The sequence below is a fragment of the Hemicordylus capensis genome, chromosome 5 (assembly GCF_027244095.1).
Source record: "Hemicordylus capensis ecotype Gifberg chromosome 5, rHemCap1.1.pri, whole genome shotgun sequence".
NCBI lineage: Eukaryota > Metazoa > Chordata > Lepidosauria > Squamata > Cordylidae > Hemicordylus > Hemicordylus capensis.
The window spans coordinates 117,292,680-117,312,954 of NC_069661.1; the positions used below are offsets into that span (position 1 = coordinate 117,292,680).

At 38.0% G+C, this 20,275-nt stretch overlaps 1 protein-coding gene across 8 annotated transcripts in view; it reads left to right on the forward strand.

The window, feature by feature from the left end:
• The window catches only part of LCORL (ligand dependent nuclear receptor corepressor like), a 142,978-nt gene that overhangs the window by 96,569 nt on the left and 26,134 nt on the right, over positions 1 to 20,275 (forward strand). For 2 of the 8 annotated variants that reach the window (XM_053254212.1, XM_053254213.1), the window contains 2 exons: positions 4,307 to 4,394; positions 15,533 to 20,265. In XM_053254212.1, the coding sequence (XP_053110187.1) occupies positions 4,307 to 4,394; positions 15,533 to 20,265 (4,821 nt within the window). Of the gene's footprint in view, positions 1 to 3,453; positions 3,533 to 4,306; positions 4,395 to 5,726; positions 10,292 to 15,532; positions 20,266 to 20,275 lie in introns of those variants that run through there. The other 6 variants (XM_053254218.1, XM_053254216.1, XM_053254217.1 and 3 more) reach the window with 6 other exon arrangements.

The following is a 20,275-nucleotide window of genomic DNA, read 5'->3' on the forward strand; positions in this document are numbered from 1 at the left end:
CCAGGTTGACGGTGGGGAAGGCTGCTCAAACTTACCTTCCCCGCAGACAATCCTTGCTGGTGCATGGCTCACACACTCAGGCGGCCACTTGCTTTCCCCATCAGTGCAAGGGGCTGAGGGCCAGGATGCATCAGCCTGGCCCCTGAAAATCTCATGATGCATCTTAGCCTGGGCTAAACAATCATATGGCGGTGCTGACACAGGAGCAGGCTCCCAGCCAGTGCTGGGGGATCCCTAAAATGCACCTCATGCTCACACAGTGCATTATGTGATTTCCAGGGGCCAGGACAATGTGTCCTGGCCCCTGACTCCACACTGCCAGGGGAAGCTGGTGGCCATCTGAATGCACAATCCGCATGCCCAGCAAGGACTGATGGATTGTCTGTGAGGAAGGTAAGTTTGAGCAGCCTTCGCCGCTGCCCACCCGGTAGTCCTCTCATGTGTTCATGAGAAAGGGCTCCCTTTATCTGTAGATATAAATATATAAAGCGAGTTACCAAGAAATGCCTATAGAATGTACCACACAGATGTTCATATTCAGAGTGCATATAGTTCCCAAGAGGAACTACTTGTTTTTATTTATAAGCTGGCATTTTTTTATTATTTATTTATTTATTTACTTGCTTACTTACTTACTACATTTTTATACTGCCTTGCTGCCTTGACAAAGGCACCCAGAGCAGTTTACAATATTGAAAAAAGCAAATCACAGAAGATTAAAAATTTTTGTCTCAGGCTGTTGGTCTTTTCAGGAGCTGAGGACAAGAGCTCCCTGGCCTAGGCGCATCCTTTCTTGCCTCCCTCTCAGGGCACACTGGTCTTTCCATGCTCCTGGGAAGGTGGGAGAGGGGCTGCCCCAACAGTCCTCACAGGCCAGAGCTGGTCTTTATGGGGGCTGGTGTTATGGTCCCCCTGGCCTGGGTGCCTCCTTTCATGCCTTCCTTTCAGGGCACACTGGCCTTTCAGTACTCCTGGGAAGGTGGTTAATAAGTTGAAGACTTCTTAATGTAATATGTTATGGAGCTTTGTGTGTATGTATGAATGAATGTTTGTAATCTGGATGTTTGTAACTCGGGAAGTGCTTATATTTATTTTTTATAATTGTTATTATTCTTATATTTAATAAATTAGTATTTATTATCTTCTGGTAGAATTTTATTTAAAAGGCTTGTTTTTCAATGTGAGCCCTTTACACTACCTCTAAGTTTGGCTTACCAATATATATACTTCCAAGAGCTTTTACATTATCTTAAAATGTAGCATTTCTCCCAAAGCTGAACGCCATAGCACACATCAGGAAAGAGCTTTGTGCACTATTGCTTACTGGAAAACTATCCAACAGAGAGTTCTCAGATGTGAAAGAGACCTGTAAATGCTGCTTATATAGCATGCAAAGCATTCCACCCACTGCTATACCACTGCCATATAATAATTGACAAATGGTTCTCATTGTGTGTCCAATCAATAAATTATGATGATTTAGTCATACATTCCAGGGATAATTGGTTAGATAGCATTAGTACCTTGAAGATGGTTGAAAGTTTGGATTTTATGGCTTTATACAGAATAGCTATATCCAATCCACCCAGTTTAGTCTGGTCCATGGTTTCTTAAGCTTGGGCGCCCAGATGTTGTTGGACTACAACTCCCAGAATCCCCAGTCACAAAGGCCATGTCTGGGGATTAGGGGAGTTGTAGTCCAACAACATCTGGGGGCCCAAGGTTAAGAAACCCTGGTCTGGTCTATTCCTCCAGAAAATGGAATGGGAATGGAGTAGTAGACTCCTGAGGTAATAGAATGGACTGTACCACTTCAGACTGCAGATGGGTAATAGCAACCAACATTCTGCGCAGTGCAACATTGGCATTAGGGACTTGCCAGGCAATGTGAAAGGCAGCCCCAGAGGTGTTGCAGAGGCAGGAAGTTATACAATGACCTAAAACAGCATGTGGGCACTGCTGCAGTGCTACTTCCATTGTTTCCAAATGGAAATTGTGTGATACAAATACCTGCATGCTGTTTTAGGTCACTGTATAACTTGTTGCCTCTGCAACACGGCCAGGGCTACTTTTCACATGGAGCAGCAGCCCTAATGCTGGGATTTGGTGCAGGGGCGTAGCACGGTTGTAGTGGGCCTAGAGACGAGATTTTAAAATGCCCCCCCCCACTCAAAGTCCAGGGCCTCCGCACACCCCAGGCCCTCAAGGATTTAAGTCTGATATTTCAAAATAAGTATGCTGCCTAGAAATACATTTCACTGAATACACACACTTCACAATATATAGTGATATACATTGAGTACTATATATGTGTGCTACTTTTAATGCCTAGAACACACTAGAAACACTAATTATTAAAATGGGACCCTTGCTGCAGATTAGCAAAGGAGACTTTCAGCCATGCAGTGTGAGCCTATGTATGTTTTCTCAGAATTCTGAACAAATTCAGTAAAGTTTTATTCCAGGAGGTTTTTCAAAGAGGCTTTTAAAGCCCTTTAACACACATCTCCTCTGGTATGGAGGTGCTGCATTCGCATGTTGGCCAGATTTACCCTGAAGTCCCTGCGAGTTATTGGGGAGCAGTTCACACACAAGAAAAATAAAATAAAAGCACAACACATGCTTCACAGTTCTCACTCAGACCTTCTGGGTTGCAAAACAACTTGAACATAACTGCATTTATAAATGAATGCATGGATGAATAAAATAAATATAATATTGTTTGTTCCAAAAGTTTTTATAATTTTCTGCCATGAAACAAGCCACTTATAGGACTTTTTAGATAGTTTCTTAAGCCAGCAAATTTTCCAAGCTGTTTTAAATTAAATATTCAGAGACTTCTCAGTCTCTCCCCCCCGCCCATATCAAAGCCCTATGGCAAGCAGATTTCTATATATCCAGGGGTGGGGGGCGCAGGTTTGACTACAAAAAGGAGTTCACATTCTACCTGGCAAATGCTGGGCTGGGCAGAGGGTCTGCTGCAGAGAGCTGTGGGGGCCACTCTGCCTGCCTGCCTGCCTGCCTCCTTCCTTACTTGCTTGGGGCCTCCCTGCAAGCCTACTCCAGTTCAGGCTTCACTGAGGCCTACATGGAGGCCTCCCTGGAAGCCCTGCCCACCCGCCGATCAGCTGAGAGGCGGGGAGAAAAGGAGCTCTTTGCAGCTTGCCTGCTGCTTAGATTGCCAGCCAGGAGGACAAACAGGAGAGAGGGCGAACAGGGCAAGTGGCTAAGGGGACTTGGGGCTGGGCAGGGGGCAATGGGGAGTCATGTGAGGTGCCTCTGGGGGGCCCCCCAAGGCACTGGGGCCCCCAGACAACTGTCTCCCCTTGCCTAATGCTAGTTCCACCCATGATTTGGTGGTGTGGAATGTCAGCCAGCTTTTTAAAATGTTCCCCTGTTCCAAAACTACATGGGTAACACCCACTGTGATGTTCACAGAAGGTCTCTTTGCAGGTGCGTGTACCCTGCAACGTCGCAGTTTTGGAAACAGAAGAGGAACCTTTTCGGGAAAGTATATGAACTTCTCCAAGAGGTAGTGCAATGTGTTGCACAACAATTCTCTAGTTCACCACATTGCGCTACTACTAGCACAATGTCTTCCACTACTGTGGGAACTAGTCTGGAAGAGAGGTTACTGCCTTTGCCCAATGACCTTGTATATGGCCTTATGCTAGTGCATAGCATGCTAGCATAACAACAACAACAAATATTTATATACTGTTATTCAACAAATATTTCCAAAGTGGTTTACATAGAGTTAGTTAGTTAGTTAGTTAGTTAGTTAATCATAAGATGAATCCCTGGCCCCAAAGGGCTCACAATCTTTAATAAATAAAACAAGTTAGTTTGCTGGAAAAACTAAACAAAATTAGTTTGAACACCGCCTGCTGTGAGTAGAAAAGCCATGCATCAGGAAAGAGGTTAGAACAGTACCTTTTTTCCTGCTCTGCTAGTTTTTTATTTGCAGGGAACTTTTACATGAGAGAGCACCTCCCAACAGCATAGCAGGGGGAAAGGTACTGTTCTAAAAGTGGTACAATCCAGTCTATCCCCTCATTCTGCTGTATGTATAGAGCAGGCTGTGTAAATGGAACATTAAGAACTCTAGCTGGCCATGATACTGACTGCATGCAGATTGGTGCACTTTACCTACCCTGACTAAGTGGCCTAATAATTGTAGTTTGACATTTCTAGAATTAGGGAGAACGTTTACAAAATCTAACATAGGCACCATTAAAATGAACTTTGCAGTTCAAAAGGAAAACTCCTTTCAAAATAATCCTTACATTCTCTATTATTACTATAGGGGATGGAGTGCTAGATCTCTCTACAAAAAAAACAAGCTTGGAACAGTCGGCGTATGATGGATCATGTTCTGAAAATTCAGTGTCTGGGTAAGCACGTTGTAGATGTATTATTATGGTTTGTTTTAAAGATAATAAACTGGAAAAGGTTTAAGCTTGAAGTCAGTTTTCTTTTGTAACTTATTTTGTAAAATGTATGCTGACACACAGAATTATATTTTGCTTTTTCCAAAGAATTTTCCACTCATACTTGTGTGTTTGTGTATAACTCATATGTTTCATTTTGTGTTTTTCTTTTTTCTGTTAAAGAAAAGTTATCAGAACAATCACCAAACTTTAGTTCATGTTACTAAAAGTGAACTATAAGCTTAATTACATAATGCAACAAGGGAATTAGGGAATAGATGAACATTTATTCTCAATGACTTAGAAACTTCCAATTGAGTTAAAAGAAAAGATTTACATGTTTAAAAGACTCCTGCATTTACTAAGAAGTTAAAAACCGCTGTTATCTTTCCTGTTTCATAAAGAAAGAGAGAGCTCTTCATGGTTATTCTTGCTTTTTGTTTCTGCTTCTGGTATGTGGTGGCATGCTGCTAAGATACCCTTTTATTAATGAGATGATTAGTTTGCTGAAATGTGTTATTAACTGAAATAATAGTAAAATATTATGTTAGAATTTTGGCATCCTACCATCCACGAACCACAGCAGGCTGTTCTTGTCACATGTGCTTTTCGCAAAAGTAGTTTTCAAAAAATGAATAACTAACAGACCAATAGCATTATTCCTTGACTTGTGTTAAAATCTTTTATATATATATATACCATATATATATATATATATATATATATATATATATATATATATATATATATATATGCAAAAATCCACATGAAATTAGGATGTAAATAGCACTTAAGAATTAATTGTAAAATTAAAAGAGCTAGTTGGATGTCTGTGATGTTTTCTGTTAGTAGTTACAACAAAGTTTCTATGAGGGGGTTGACTCTTTTATTACTTGTTTAGCGGTAACGTCACGTTTCTACTAACAAAACTCCTTTAGGATGGGGGCATTCAATGGATGTTAATTGTGTAAAGTAAAGTTTTAAGTGTTGCTCTGCAAGCATCTGTCAAAAGGGAATTGCAAGCAGATGAGAATGTTATCAAATACTGAGCTAGGATTTAAAGTTCTTGGAAGGGCTGCTGTAGAAGTTGGGGTATCATTTTGACACATTGTCCTACCAGAACTGTAGCATTTGCTATGGTAATCAATAGCTACTGCAACTCAAAGACTTAAAAGTATCAGAAGCAGTGATGTTACCTAAGCAAGGAGTATAATAAAGGAGTGGACCCTTCCCTTCCATAGCTGTGTGAGAGTCTCTCATGCATCAGTTCACCATCGTTTCATTCCATCCATCCAGGAGACTCCACAGACAGAGAGAGGACTATGTGGAAAGAAGTGCTGAGTTTGCAGATGGTTTGCTCTCAAAAGCGTTGAAAGACATTCAGTCCGGAGCACTGGACATTAATAAAGCAGGCATACTTTATGGCATACCTCAAAAAACTTTACTTCTCCACTTAGAAGCCTTACCAGCAGGAAAGCCTGCATCCTTTAAAAATAAAACTCGAGATCTCAATGACAGTTATTCTTATAAAGACAGTAAAGAAACTTGTGCAGTGCTGCAAAAAGTAGCCTTGTGGGCAAAAGCTCAAGCAGAGCGCACAGAAAAAAGTAAACTCAGTCTACTTGAAACCTCAGAATTAAGATTCCCAACAGCTTCCAGTTACCTCCACCAGTTAACTCTACAAAGAATGGTCACTCAGTTTAAAGAAAAAAATGAAAATGTACAATATGAAACATCAGCTCCAACTGTACAGTTAAAAATTCCTCAGCTAAGAATCAATGCTGTGCCCAAACAGCCCGATAGTGCTGGACTTCTGGATGTTATGTACCATGTTTCCAAAACCTCATCAGTTCTAGAAGGATCGGCTCTTCAAAAATTGAAAAATATACTCCCTAAACAGAACAAAATTGAATGTTCTGCATCTGTAACTCAGTCAAGTGTTGACTCCTACTTTTTGCATGGGGACCTCTCTCCTTTGTGTCTTAATACTAAGAATGGGATTGTTGATGGCACTTCAGAATCCACAGAAGATGGCATGGATCGTAAGGATAGTAAACAGCCAAGAAAAAAGCGTGGTCGCTATCGGCAGTATGATCATGAAATAATGGAGGAAGCCATCGCAATGGTAATGAGTGGAAAAATGAGTGTTTCCAAAGCACAAGGAATATATGGGGTACCTCACAGCACTTTAGAATACAAAGTTAAAGAAAGATCTGGAACGCTGAAGACTCCGCCGAAGAAGAAGCTCCGATTATCAGACACTGGGTTGTTTAATATGACAGATTCAGGGACTGGCACCTGCAAAAATAGCAGCAAGCCTATGTAGTTTAATTTGTTTGAAACTTGTGTGTGTGTGTGTGTGTGTGTGCGCGCGCGTGCGTGAGTGTGTGTGTGTGTGTATATACACACACGTGAGAAACACAAATGTTCACTTAGACAGAAGACATGAAATTTTACAGTTCAGAAACCACATACATGCCTTTTTGAAGAATAATTTTATTCAGGGTTTTCACTGTGGACAAAATGATAGAATCAATCACTTAATTGTGATAGTTTGTATTTAATATAATCCTTGTACAAATAAGTGAAAAAATTCAGGTTTATTTAGTAGTCAATAGCATAAAATGTTTGGAATAACATGTATTTGTCATGTGAAACATTATTTTTTACTGATGAAGAGTGACCCTAGCCATTCAATAATCCATCTTATTAAGGAAATATATGATTAATGCTTTGAAGACATTTATGCCTCTTGGAATATTTTCAGAAGTTTCAAGTAACAGAAAATACACAAATCAAGGGAAATTAAAGAGGACCGCTTTAGTTTCTTAATATGGAAACTAATGTGAAGTATTAGTTGAAAAAATATTCTGTGGAAGAGAAAATACTTAAAAGCTAAACATCGGATATAGATATAAAACATTTCATTTTTAAAAGCGTGTGTTAGGTATAAAATGAGTTTTATAATTTTATTGTTGGTTTAGCAAGAAATTGGTGTTTACAAAATATATACTTGTGAAAACTGACAAATTTAGTGTAGTTATAGAATGATTAACTATTAAATAAGATGGAATACTAAAGGCATAAAAAGTAACTGTTTTCCTTTAGTGTGGAAAATAAGCTAACTTGTAAGGGTTAAAGGCAAAAGTTGGAATGCAGACTAGAGCATGTTCATAAGGTGCACAGAATGAGCTTGAGAATGGTTATTTTGGTTTAAATGTACTGGTTAGTTAGTTGGTGTTATGACTACTTACGTTTATTTAAGGATTGTGTAACACTCCTATTGAAAAACCTCACTATAACAGTAATGTATTTGCTGCTGTGACATTTCAGAACTTTTTCAGTTTATCAAAATGAACATCAGGTTTTCATTTTGGTGGGCCGATATATCATCACTTTGCTAATAACCAAATTTGCAGTTCAGGGTCTTGTTAGAATTACAGATGTGAAACAGTGAAACTGTTTTGAACGTTCAGTACTAGAAATTCTTTATATATTTACTATTTGGAAGCTGGGCAGTTCATTTTAATATATAGCTTTTCATAGAATCTCAGAGGACCAGTTACCTTTTCGATTACAGTTTTTAAATAAACTTTGACGTATTCACATTGGATATGATGCTTCCCTCCAGAGAGGTACCCATAAGCTTCATAGAGTCCTGTTGCTCCTCTCCACTGTTCTGGTTTTTGTGCACCCCACCCCACTTCTATGCAGCCAAATTACGCAAGCTCTGAAGGTTATGTATAACACAGTCCTGCTGGATGGGGAGCTTGATGGAGATATAGGAGGCCACACTAACCTCCAGTTCCTGATAGCAGCCCATTGTGCTACTTGTGCACACTTCAGTTGAGAGGGGAAGCAAAGCAAGAGGGTTATCTTGAAACCTGTGGGAATTCCTCTGCGGGCAGGTAGTGTACTTATTCAGGGAAGAATCATACCCATTTGATTTTATATACTATGTAACTTGGGTATACTATCAACCCATATGAATAAGGACATCCCTGCCCTTTTTCAGTGAAAAACTAGATTTTTATGAGAAAGCTTACAATTTCCAGAAATTTCATCTGTTTTGCCCACTTGTGTCTCTGAACCCATTTTAGCTAAATTTTGTGTATAATTAGCTTATTTAGACTGTGTGAATTATAATATCTAAATTCACATTTAATCACTTCTTATACTATTCAAGTCAATTGGTTGTATTTCATAATAAACTTGGCAGGGGGAATTAGCCCTTTTTTGCTCCCCCCCCCTTTTTTTTTTTTAGTTTGAATGACTTACAGTTTAAAATAAAGGGTAACAAAACTGTATAATGAGCTTATCAACTCTTTGGCCTCATAGACCTGTGCTGAATCCTTTTCAGCTCAATTACATATTAGGAAACAAATTCTTTTAAAACAAAATATTTTATTAAGTTAAGAGAACATCAAATATCAGGTGTCAAGGTCATCTTTAATTTTAAAGAACTAAGCCATATTTTTGTCAGGTTTAGAATTATTAATTTGTATCTTTCCCCAGTAGAAAACAAGGTTAAAGATTTCATAGTCTTTTTCTAGAACATTTTATTCAGTGAACTCTCTTAAGCTCATTGCTTAAGTACATGGGTCAGGATCCAAAGGGCTGCATGCACTGCACATCAAGCATTTCAGTGCTTTTCCATCCATCTTCCTGCTGCAGCTCCCTGTTCTCCATGAAGAGCTGTTACTGAGGGTAAAGAACCCTCTGGATCAATATGCTATGAAACACAGGGCAGGCTGCAGCTAGGGAGAAATTGGCCTTGCTTGTCATGCGAAGGCCTCTTTGGATCCCAGCCTTTTTTATTTCTCAAACAATATTAGATCTTAGTCAAGGATGTATATCAAAGACAAGTTACATTACACTTTTTTAAAATATCATTTAAAAGGTGGCCTGACCAAAAAGTGACAGGATTCATAAAATCAGGGATCATTTTGCTATTGACTTTAACAGTGGTAGTTTTGTATGTAATGATTAATTTTCAGCATTTTAGTACTTGTATTTATTTTTGGTCAGAAATAGTATATTAAAATATTTTTTGATAGTTTGTAGATAATGTTCAACCTGTAAGTTTTAAAAAGAAATGTAATTATTTCTAATGAATAGGCTGAACCTTTGATTATACAACTGAGGAAAGGCAGGGAAATACGTAGACTCCCCTTATCCATCCCTACTGTATTCATTTAAAAGGTTGTTTAAATTATAATTTTGAAGTACTTTTAAAATTCAGTTACCAGTCGCTACTTAGAAATTGACAAGTTTCTGAAAATTCATATTTCAGCAGACTTTTTAATGAAGGTGAAAGCAAGCCCTACCTGCTTTCTACTTATTTGAATGTTTCTCAAGTATTTTATATTAAAAAACAGTGCCTCTGTTTTTAGAACTACTGCTCAGTAAAGTTGTTTAAACCATTTCTGGTAGCTAATGACTATTTTATATTAAATTAAATTGTATATTAACTTTAGTGAAATTGATTTTTTTTTTTAGTTTACAGTACAAATACCTGTATTTGTTTTGGGTTTTGTTTTTTTTAATTGCAGTATTTCCATTGTTGCAGTAATTTAGTAAAACTCTGTGGCTGCCTTGATTTTTGACAGATTTTGTTAATAACTGATTTCTAGGCAATTAGTTCTATTTATGCATAAATCAATTGCACTATAATTCATGAATTATTTATTACAATATTTTCTAATGAATTCCATGTATTTGTCTTGTGTTGTAAATGTACTGTAATTCTGTTCCTCTTTGTGTTGTTATATTTCTAAATCTGATTGTATGAATTTGTTAATGTGTTTCTATGTTGTAATTTTTAGTAAAGCACTTCAATGCTTTTGCACATAAATTTACAACACGGATGTGTGATTGATTTGCTCATTCAGTTTAAAAAAAAGTTATGTGGCTCATTTGATTTACTCTATGGGCATAACTTCATTGGTGCAATTATGATGGCATTTTTTAACACCCTGAACAATAAAGCAAGTATTTGACACAAGAAAATATAGTTTTGATGTATGGGGCAGTATCCTGTTGCACAGCTTCCATTTATTTCAGTGGAATTTGTGCAGGATAACTTTGAGGAATTGTGCCCATGGTTTTTTGGGTTAGGATGTTAGAAATAGAAATAAATAATGAAAGGATTCTGCTAGTTTTCTTTAGCATACTTTTTTCAGTTCACAATCACATCTCTAATTAACCTGTTTTCAGTATATATTCCATAAATGCATGAATTACTTGTACTAATAAATACATATTACTCTGCTTTGCCTACTTAAAGTCAATGGGTTGTATCCAAAATCCTTTTGAAATTTTAATGGAACTCAATATAATCATAACCAACTTTTCTCAATGATTTTAGTAAAGCTCAGTCATGAATAACTCTCTTTGGATACAACCCAGGAAGTAACTTTCTCTACCATAATTGCAGAAATAAGAGAGTAGGACTAGTGGTGTAAATATTTGTGAAATTTTCTTTTGATATCAGGACGTAAAATATTATATATAAGCTAATTTATGTATGCTCACTATGTGTGTGGCAGGATCAGGTGTTCTTACTAGAGAATAGCATGGGAAATTCAGCAAAAAAGCCAAACTATTTCTTTGATATATTATATCTCCCCCAACCTCCCCACAGAATACCTGCTGACTGTGTGCCTACAGTCACTTTCATGGCTCAGAATCATCCCTCCACTTCTTAGAAGTTGAGTCCCTTATGTGCCCTGATAACATGAAACACGTCATTATGTGCTCCTCCACAATCAGATTCTGAACGAAGAATATATTTGATATGAAGAATTCTGAAAAATTCATATAAATTATGCACAGATTATTTATGTTATATAAGTGATGGCACACTTTCATACTAAGCCGATTCAATGTGATTTGCTATGTGGGTTTACAGAGTACATCCATATATTTTAAGAAAATAGACATTATGGTGTTTATCCCATGGGGACCTGGCTATTGGAAGCATGTGTTGGCTTTTCCCATAGTCGTCTTGTTTGTCAAGATAATTGAATTTGGGGAAGGGAGAGTGCTTACAAGGTGCCTCCCCTTTTCAACACCTGCCAGTTTTTCTCAACAAATTCCCTTTTCCTTGGTTGTGTTTCCCTCAGCTAGGTTTGGTTTCTGTTTTAGACCTGGCTGGGGTTGAGAAAACCTATTTAAAAAGCCAGGTGTGGAGGAGGCATATGCAGAGAAAATCAGCAGGGAAGGGTTAAAAACTTCCCACTTGCTGATTGTCATTTGTGTTATTAGGGGAACACACCATCAATCCAGCCTCAGCACAGCTCTTTTTGGGGAACCTGTCCACATTTCCTGAACTAGGGTTTTTAACTACTAAGTGGAAATTTGAATAGTCTTGGGTTATTATACCTCCTATCCTCCAAAGGGATTGTCTCTGAACTCATAGATGGATAAACTTGTGAACATAAAATAGTTTTTCTAGATCAAACCAAGGCCCATCTATTCCAGATTCTGCTTCCAGCAGTGGCCAAGTAGATAGCTCTGGGAAACTTTTAAATAAGAAACTCTCTCTTGCTGTTGCTTCCCAGCAATGGATATTCAGAGGTATATTGCATCTGAATATAGCCATAATGACTAGTAGTTATTGATAGACTTCTCATCTACAAATTAATCTGATCCCCTTTTAAAGACATCTGGACTAGTGGCCATTGCCGCACTTGTGACAGCAAGTTCCATAACTCAAGTATGCACTGTGTAAAGATTTACTTTGTTATATCTCTGCTGAATTTCCTGCCAATCAATTTTGCGGATGCTAATAGGATCTAAAAGGTCATTTACCACCCCTGAGTACTGTGAAAATTTTTGCTAATACATAGAGCCCTTTCTCACGATTGTAGAGAAAGGGCTTGAGGGAGAGCGGGAAGGAAGCCTTAAAACGCCTACCTCCCCACAGATGATCTTTGGCACCTTTCTGGGCAGGCAGACTGCCCGCCAAATGATTGCTGGTGGCAGGGAGGTTTGGGGCTGGGTGGCCCCCAGAACTCTCATAATGCACCGCACAAGTGTGCAGTGCATTGTGGGGTTCCCTCCAACGCCGGCCAGGAGCCCCTCAGTCTCCCAGCTCCGGCTACAAGCAGCCAGGGCTGGCAGACAATTGGGAAAATGAGGTTAAGGGAGCGCTTGCTCTCTTAACCTTGTTTTGAAGGTGGGCTCCGGAGGCGGGTTTGCCACCGTGCCACCACCCAGAACCAAGTGGCTCCCGGTGGTTCTCATGCACAGGTGAAACCAGGCTGCTTTTCTTTAGCCCGGTTTTACCTACACATGAGAATATCCTCATATAGTACTTATAGCAACATTTCTTGGAATCCATATAGCATCTATTTCATACCAAATCAAAACCATTTGCATCCCACTGACCTTGCAGAGCTTTCGTGGTGCTTTTCTAACACTGTAGTCAGTATAATAGAAATATATATGTACATATGAAGTTGCCCCATGTTGAGTTAGATCACTGATTTATCTAATTCGTTATGGTCCATCCTAATCAGTAGTGGGTTCTCTGAAGACTTAGCACAAACTTTTCCAGCCCTCATACCTGGGATATTTTAGCTGGAGATGCTGAGAATTGAAACTGGAACCTTACGTATGCTTCAAGGGACACTCCTGAATTTGGGCTTTTGATTGGCTTGTTCAGAGCAGTGGCCTGAGCCACCATAAGAATCTGCTCTGTAGCTTTGGTAATCTATGGGGACACTAACATTTCTTGTAGTTTTAGAGCATATATTTCTTAATGATCTAATAGTTGTGAGTGTGATAGGGAAATTAATTAAAGCTATAGGACAATTAAGTACTTTAAAGTCTCGGCAATAATAAGACTGCAAGAACAATACTGTATTAATTTTATATGTGCTATGATAAAGCACATGGCATTAAGAATTGTTTTTCTACATTCCATAAGATTTGAGCTGTAAATATTGAAGTCTTATAGAAAACGACTAGTGTCATGTTCAGAGTTTGGTGATGTGTTTGAATGTACATACTTTTCTGAAACAGAATTCTATTAATATCGTTTCTTATAATTGGTGCTTTCTAAAATATTGATAAATTAGTGACTGAAGTTGCAATTCAGTAAAAAAATTTAAACTATTTTCTGCTATGGACTATTCTTAACTTTTCAGTTTGAATTAATTGAAGTAATAACAGTTTATAATATAATGTAATTAAAGAGGGAGAGTATTTCACTGATTATTTTAGTTAAGTCTTGTTTAGAAGTAGCTTCTTCTTAACCTAACACTTTAAAAAGCTGCATTGATTTCCCTGTTCATTTTTGGCTTGCTTTTCTGGGGGCCATCTCCATTTCATTGGCTCAGTGGTATAATGCTTTGAAGATGGCATCCAAACTACAGGAAATTTCTGCTATTCAGCTGCACCTTATAAGGTGTTTCCCATTCATTGAAATGAAGGGGAATACTCTCTTCCAGAAAATGAATGCACGCAGAGCATTGCCTTTGCTCTTATTTATTTATGTATGTATTTATTTAGCACATTTCTTTACTGCCCCAAACAAAATTTCTTGCAGTAGGGGAACTCCATTTTTGCATTTGTGTGAACAATATGCTTAGACTCAGAGGGCATAAATTTGTTTCTGAGGTGTAGATTGAAAAAGAAAGGTCCAAATCTTTAAGAACAGTATGTGCAACTACATATGCATGGTTTAAAGTCATCCCAACAATATACAGTATCCTTTGAAAGAAGCATTTAAAAATCATAGTCGGAAGCACACTGGACTGTGCTATGCAGCATGTTTAGAAAGAGAGTGCGTATAGTCCAGACCAAGCGAAGAACCTTTAAATAATACTGATTTCATGCAAGAGTTAAGTCACATACTTAATGTGTTTAATTACAGAATAGACTTCTAGACACAACAAAAGACACAAAAGAAGGGGCTGCACTTCTGACTCTACCAGAACGTTCCTGTGTAATATGTCATGTAATATCAGTGTCTTCCCTTCTGATCCTAAATATGTTCCCTTGCATATACAGGCTGCTTAGTAAATTCAGACCAATTTTCTAATTGGAAACTGTAGGAAATACTTGTGGAGGAAGCTCTGTGGGACACTATGTACATCCTCATGTTTGACAAATGCAAGTGTATGTGTGTTACTGCATGTACATGTAATGAAAAGTCATCAACCAATTGCCATTTCTGTGCTGTGTGTATTCACAGCACAATGGGTATATCTGCATTTGTCACACATAACAATGTACTCATTTTCAATGAAGCAATTATTTTTGTGTAGGAAATCTGCTATGAATGAAGCAGCACAAAGTGCAATTAATTTCAGTGTATTTTCATATGGTTAAAATGTGCTGAGAATTAGCGCTGTAGTGTGTCAATGATCAATATTTTACATGATTGATAAACCACAATTTATCTATCAGAAATGCAAACCAAGACCACATGCTTCTTTCCCCCCATTCTCCTTTCCTCCTTATCTTATGACATCCTTGCTTGTTAAATCACAACTCCATGGCTTGTGTGAAGCCTGTAACTGTGGTTTCCAAGCCAGGATGCGAAACCAACTTCAAACTGTGTTTTCACACAGTGGCTTGTAAAGCAGAGTTAAAACATGGCTCCTCAGAGCTGTGTTTTCAGAAGCCAGGACTGAAACATCAAGCCTCCATGATGAAGGTAAGGAGAGGAGGGAGTGCACAGGCTCAGCTCACATTCCTAACCAAGCAAACCATGGCTTATTCAGTTGTGTGAACTGGCCAATTATCTCCCCATAGTAATATAGGGCTTATTTTTTAATATGTCATATTCTTATTGAATGGAGGGTACAATAAAATTCATATTTTATGTTTGAAATCTCATGTTGCTAAAAGAAATTGTTGGCCAAGTTAAGTTTTTCTCACTTACTGTTATACTACTTAACATTTAGCAAAGAGATTGTTTTTATATATGTTTTCTGTATAATGAATATACAAAACCTCAGTGGAACTATGACATTTCTATAATAATGTTCCAGATATGCCAATTTTGGTACTTTATCACAATTAGTCTTTAATCATATTATGCCTATTTAACGGTAATTTATTTTTTGTTTCGATCTGCTTTTTGTTTTCAGTTCAAGCACAGCCGCTGGTTCAAAATCAGAGGAAACAACTAAATTGGAAAGCGGAAACTCTGCTCTAAGCAAGGTTTTGGAGTCATTATGTTCATATCATTGGCATCAGATTTTAGCTATGTTGAAATTTTTAATCCAAGATCCAAGTATTCATTGCAATTGCCCTTTGCCACATACTATATATTCTGAAACGGTTGAAGATGATGTACATGTTCCAGTCTGCAGTTGTGATGGCTACATGTTAATGAAAAGATGCTGTTTACAAACTCAAAGGCCAAATACATGTTTATCACCTCTGTCTGTCTATGTGACAGATTGTTTGCCGTGCCAGTCTGTGGCTCCTGGATATTTTAACACAGTGGTGGACAAAGGGAGTAATGTGCCTTGTAATCTTCGTAGGTGCTGCTCCAAAGAAATACAACAGTGTAAGAGCCACTCTTCAAAAGCAGCACTTTGTAATCTCTTTTCGGTAGGGCAAAAGAGTAACAAGGCTAGCAGAGGCCGCAGCCCTTCTCCACCTCCATTATCACCTGTGGAAGCTGATTCTTTGGAGGAACTGACTGAAGGATCTCGAGCTTTAGGTAGTCGACTTGAAATGAATGCTAACCAGCCTCCATCCCTCTTGCCAGCTGAAAGAAGTTTATGTGGACAGAAAGATAAAATATGCATTGCAGAACTGTCTGGGAACTTTGATGAAACTTTTCTAAGTACCAATCAAGAAAATAGCCTCATTAATTCTGATAAGTTTGAAAAGGTTGAAAATGCTGCCGCATTTCAAGATTTAATGGATCGAATCAATGAGAAATTAAAATCAATAGAAACTATTGACATAGCAAACCTTGCAAAATTATCTAAGAGTGATGGAAGAACAGAAGCTGATATTAAATTGCGGAACTTCATAACATCTCTCTTACACAACACTAAGGCAAATGATTATAATTTTATGGAGCTATTGAGCCAACATGACAAAGAAGTGGAAAATAAAATTATCCAAACAAGATTTCGTAAACGGCAAGAAACCTTGTTTGCAATGCATAATTCCCCTGATTCATCATTGTTTAGACGACAATCTTTGCAATTCAAGAGGGAGCTTGCTAGTCTGGATGAAACCTTTATAAGGAAAAAGGCAAGTTCAGAGAGAAATACAAAAAAGCCTATTAAAAATGACAAACTGTCACCAAGCAAAACTGACAATCATAGTGCATTAAAAGATCTTGCTTTACAAAATCATGAAAATAAAGGGAAGATATCTTCTCCCATTAAATCAAGGTCTTTACAAGTTTGTCAAGATGAGTCGCTAGAACTACCTCTGAATAATTTAGGAACCAATTCTGGCTTTGTGGCATTTTCCGAAAATAGATCTACAATATCCCATACCAACTTGGCTAAAATGCATGGAAATTGTGGAGTAAAACTTCCTAGGGATCAGGTCCCTATGAATGGAGATGATGATGGAATGTTGGATAAGACCAAACATAATATCCCTCCTATGTGGTGCTCTGTGTATGTAACTAACAATATTTTATTTCAAAAATCCCCAAAGGCAAAAAAACCATGCAACTGTATGGATAAAGAGAAAATGCTTAAAGATTTTCAGGCCAGAACATGTAGCAATGAAGATATAAATAAGATTGTAAGAAACACAAATCTACACGTTGTTGTAGAACGTTTGGAGGATACAATAAACATGGCAAAAAAGACTAATAACCCATTGTTTAAAGGTTATAAAATATCGAGCAAACTGAAAGACATTCACAAGCATGATGCCAACAACAGTTCTAAAAGTGGCTGCCTTATTAGCATGAGTGAAACTGGAAGTAAGGGACAATATGTACTATCACAGGCTCATGTACCATGTAGCAATAGTAGCAAAAAGGACTGTGTGTCAACAAAGGAAAAAGTTGTGTCTGATGAAAAATATAAAAGCCTCCTGAGATCTTCATTTGATTCAGGTGTATTGACTTCCAATAATGAGGACCTACAAACAAGTTCTAATACTGGGGATAGTTCACCAGTTGTAAATTACACTAGTCCCATAAAACTTATGTTCCTTTCAGAGATTAACAGTAGTGAAGGAGTCAAATATACCCTAACCTCTGTTGATGATTCTGCTAAATTAAACATTGATCTTTATTCTGTTCAGAGTAAAACAAGTGCACTGTCAGAAAGACAGGCAGAAGCAAGGGATCTTGCTAAAAATGTTTCCACTGAAGAATGTGGCTATGGTGATAGTGAAAAGAGTTATCATAAAAATGAAGTGAATTTTGTGTTTCCTGCAATAACTGGTAATGAAACAAATACTGATGAAAATAAGCCAAATGAAGATCCTGTAGAACAAAATGGCACTGGATCCTCCCTGAAAAGAAAACCTGGCCGACCCAAGAAAATTGGCCCTCAAGTTGTGAAACAGATTAAACGGCCAATTGGGCGGCCTCCAAAACCTAAGGTAGACGTAGCTGAAAATGCCAACCATCCAAGTGATTCCATTAGTGCTAGGAAAAGTGCCAGCTCTAATACAGAAGTTCTAGAAGAGGAAAACATTAACAAAAATATTATTGTGACAGTTGTCTTTGGAAGGTCACGAAGAACTAAGAGATGTGTTTCTGAAGGTAGCCTAAATGTAATTGATCGGTTAGCAGCCCCTCAGGATGATGGTAGCAATGTACATGAATCTGGTCAAATAAGGCAGAATGTAGGAACCAGGAACAATTCGCCAAAAATCAAAGCTATGCAAAATGGTGCAAATGAAAAGCCCTCTGCATCTGGCTATGAATATGTTAGACCTCTAGAGAGCGGCCCTGTGCTACCAGCCCATTGCAGCAATATTATAAGACCAAACCAGAAGCCTTTAAATGTTATTAGAAAACCTGGTAGACCAGCAAAAGTAAAAATATCTGGCATATCAGTGACTGTTAATCAGATCTCATCTCAGGAAAGAAAAGTGAGTATTAGCAGCTGCCTGCCTCCTTTAGAACAAGAGACTGTGTTAGAAAAAAAGGAGTCATCTAAGCAGGATGATAAGTCATCTAAGCAGTGCAATAAGAGAGATGATACAAAAAGTTCTCAGAATGACACAAGCGAGGAATGTTCACACCAGAAGATTACAACAGCCTCAAGAAAGCCTGAAATCCCTTTGAGGCAATCTCTTAGAGATAGAAGACCATCACTGCCTTTCCTACATTCCTTAGCATCTTCTAGCTCATTATCTTGTAGAAGTGCCTTTCTACACAAATCATATAAACTCTGTTTTAAAAATACTAAAGAGCAAAAAATAAGACATCACTTAGATATGACATCTAAAGATACCTCAGTGAATGAAACTTCAGAAAATGCAAAAAAACTTTCAAAGAATAATAAATTCAGGGATATTAATGAAATGTCATTGGATCCCATCATTTCATCCAATCCTTCCCTTAGGTGGTGGGATCCTTCCATTTCTAATGATTCCCTGTTAAAAGAACTAAATAGTAGATATGAACAGATAACAAACACTTGGTTGCACGTGAATGGAGAAGAACTTGAAAAATGTCTGTATGAAGAAGACTGTGGCATTGATGTATCAAACCCTTTGGACTCCTGTATTTTACAGCTTGAAAATTCACCCATTAAAATGCTTTTCCAGAAGAAATGTAGTCTCGATGAACTGTGCACATGGTTTATGCAAACAACAGAAACACAGTCACTCTCATTAGTAAGAAAGGCCAATGCTCGCAATCCTTTTGAAGTGATTAGTACAAGGCAGTTTAAAATGGGAACAAGACAATCTGATTGTAATACTAATCCTTTCAGAAAGCACTTTAAAAAGTTTGCACTATCAACACCTTCAAAATTGGCTGGAAAGTTACAAATCCTACATAAAATAGTCAGGTCTCAAGTCTTAAACAGGAAACATAACTTCACATTAGCTAAATTCAGACGAACCAAATTTGAGAATTTACAGCATGATCGGTGGAGACAAGTGAAAAAACTGTATCATCATGGAACGAATGACTGGAAATCGAAAAAAAGAAACTTGCGGTTCTTCTGCCAAAGTCACTGTTTTGCTGATGCAAGTAGGAACATGAACAACAAAATATGCATGCGCCGGGAAAATGGCACAGTAGAAACCCAGTTGCCCACAATGCTGGTGGAATCTCATAGTATCACTCCATCAGTTGGAACTGAAATTGGAGATGCAGCTGTTCATCAGAAAATACAAGTGTCTGACCTCAGCATGCAGTCAGTACATTGCAACCAGAAAAATATTGGGAAAGCACAAGCCCCTGGTGAACTTGGTGAAGGTGCATGGAAAGACAAAACCTTTAAGGATTGTAGAATATTTTTGAAGAAAATCAATCCTATAGAAGAGCAGCATGCCTTTAATAGAAACACTACAATTTGCACTCCAGAATCTGTTGATGTTAGCACCAGTTGCAGCTCTTTTCAGGAAAAAAGACTTTGTACTCTAAGGTCCCATTCTGCTAAGCAAAACATGTCTGATAGGTGTGAAAAGGATGCAGAGATATCTAAAGGAACTGAGCATTCCAGCTTGGTTAAAGGGCACCATATTGAACAAGACAGCAAGAAATCCAGCAAACGTATCACCTTGGATGATGGCCCTACTGAGGTTCCTAAAAAAATGAATAAGAGGAAGATGCAGTGCAAGCCTGCTGACACAATGATAAGAAAAAGGAATAAGAGACGATTATGCAGTGCTGGCCAAGTATCAAGTTGTTACTCAAAGTACCAACTAGGTAAGTTTTA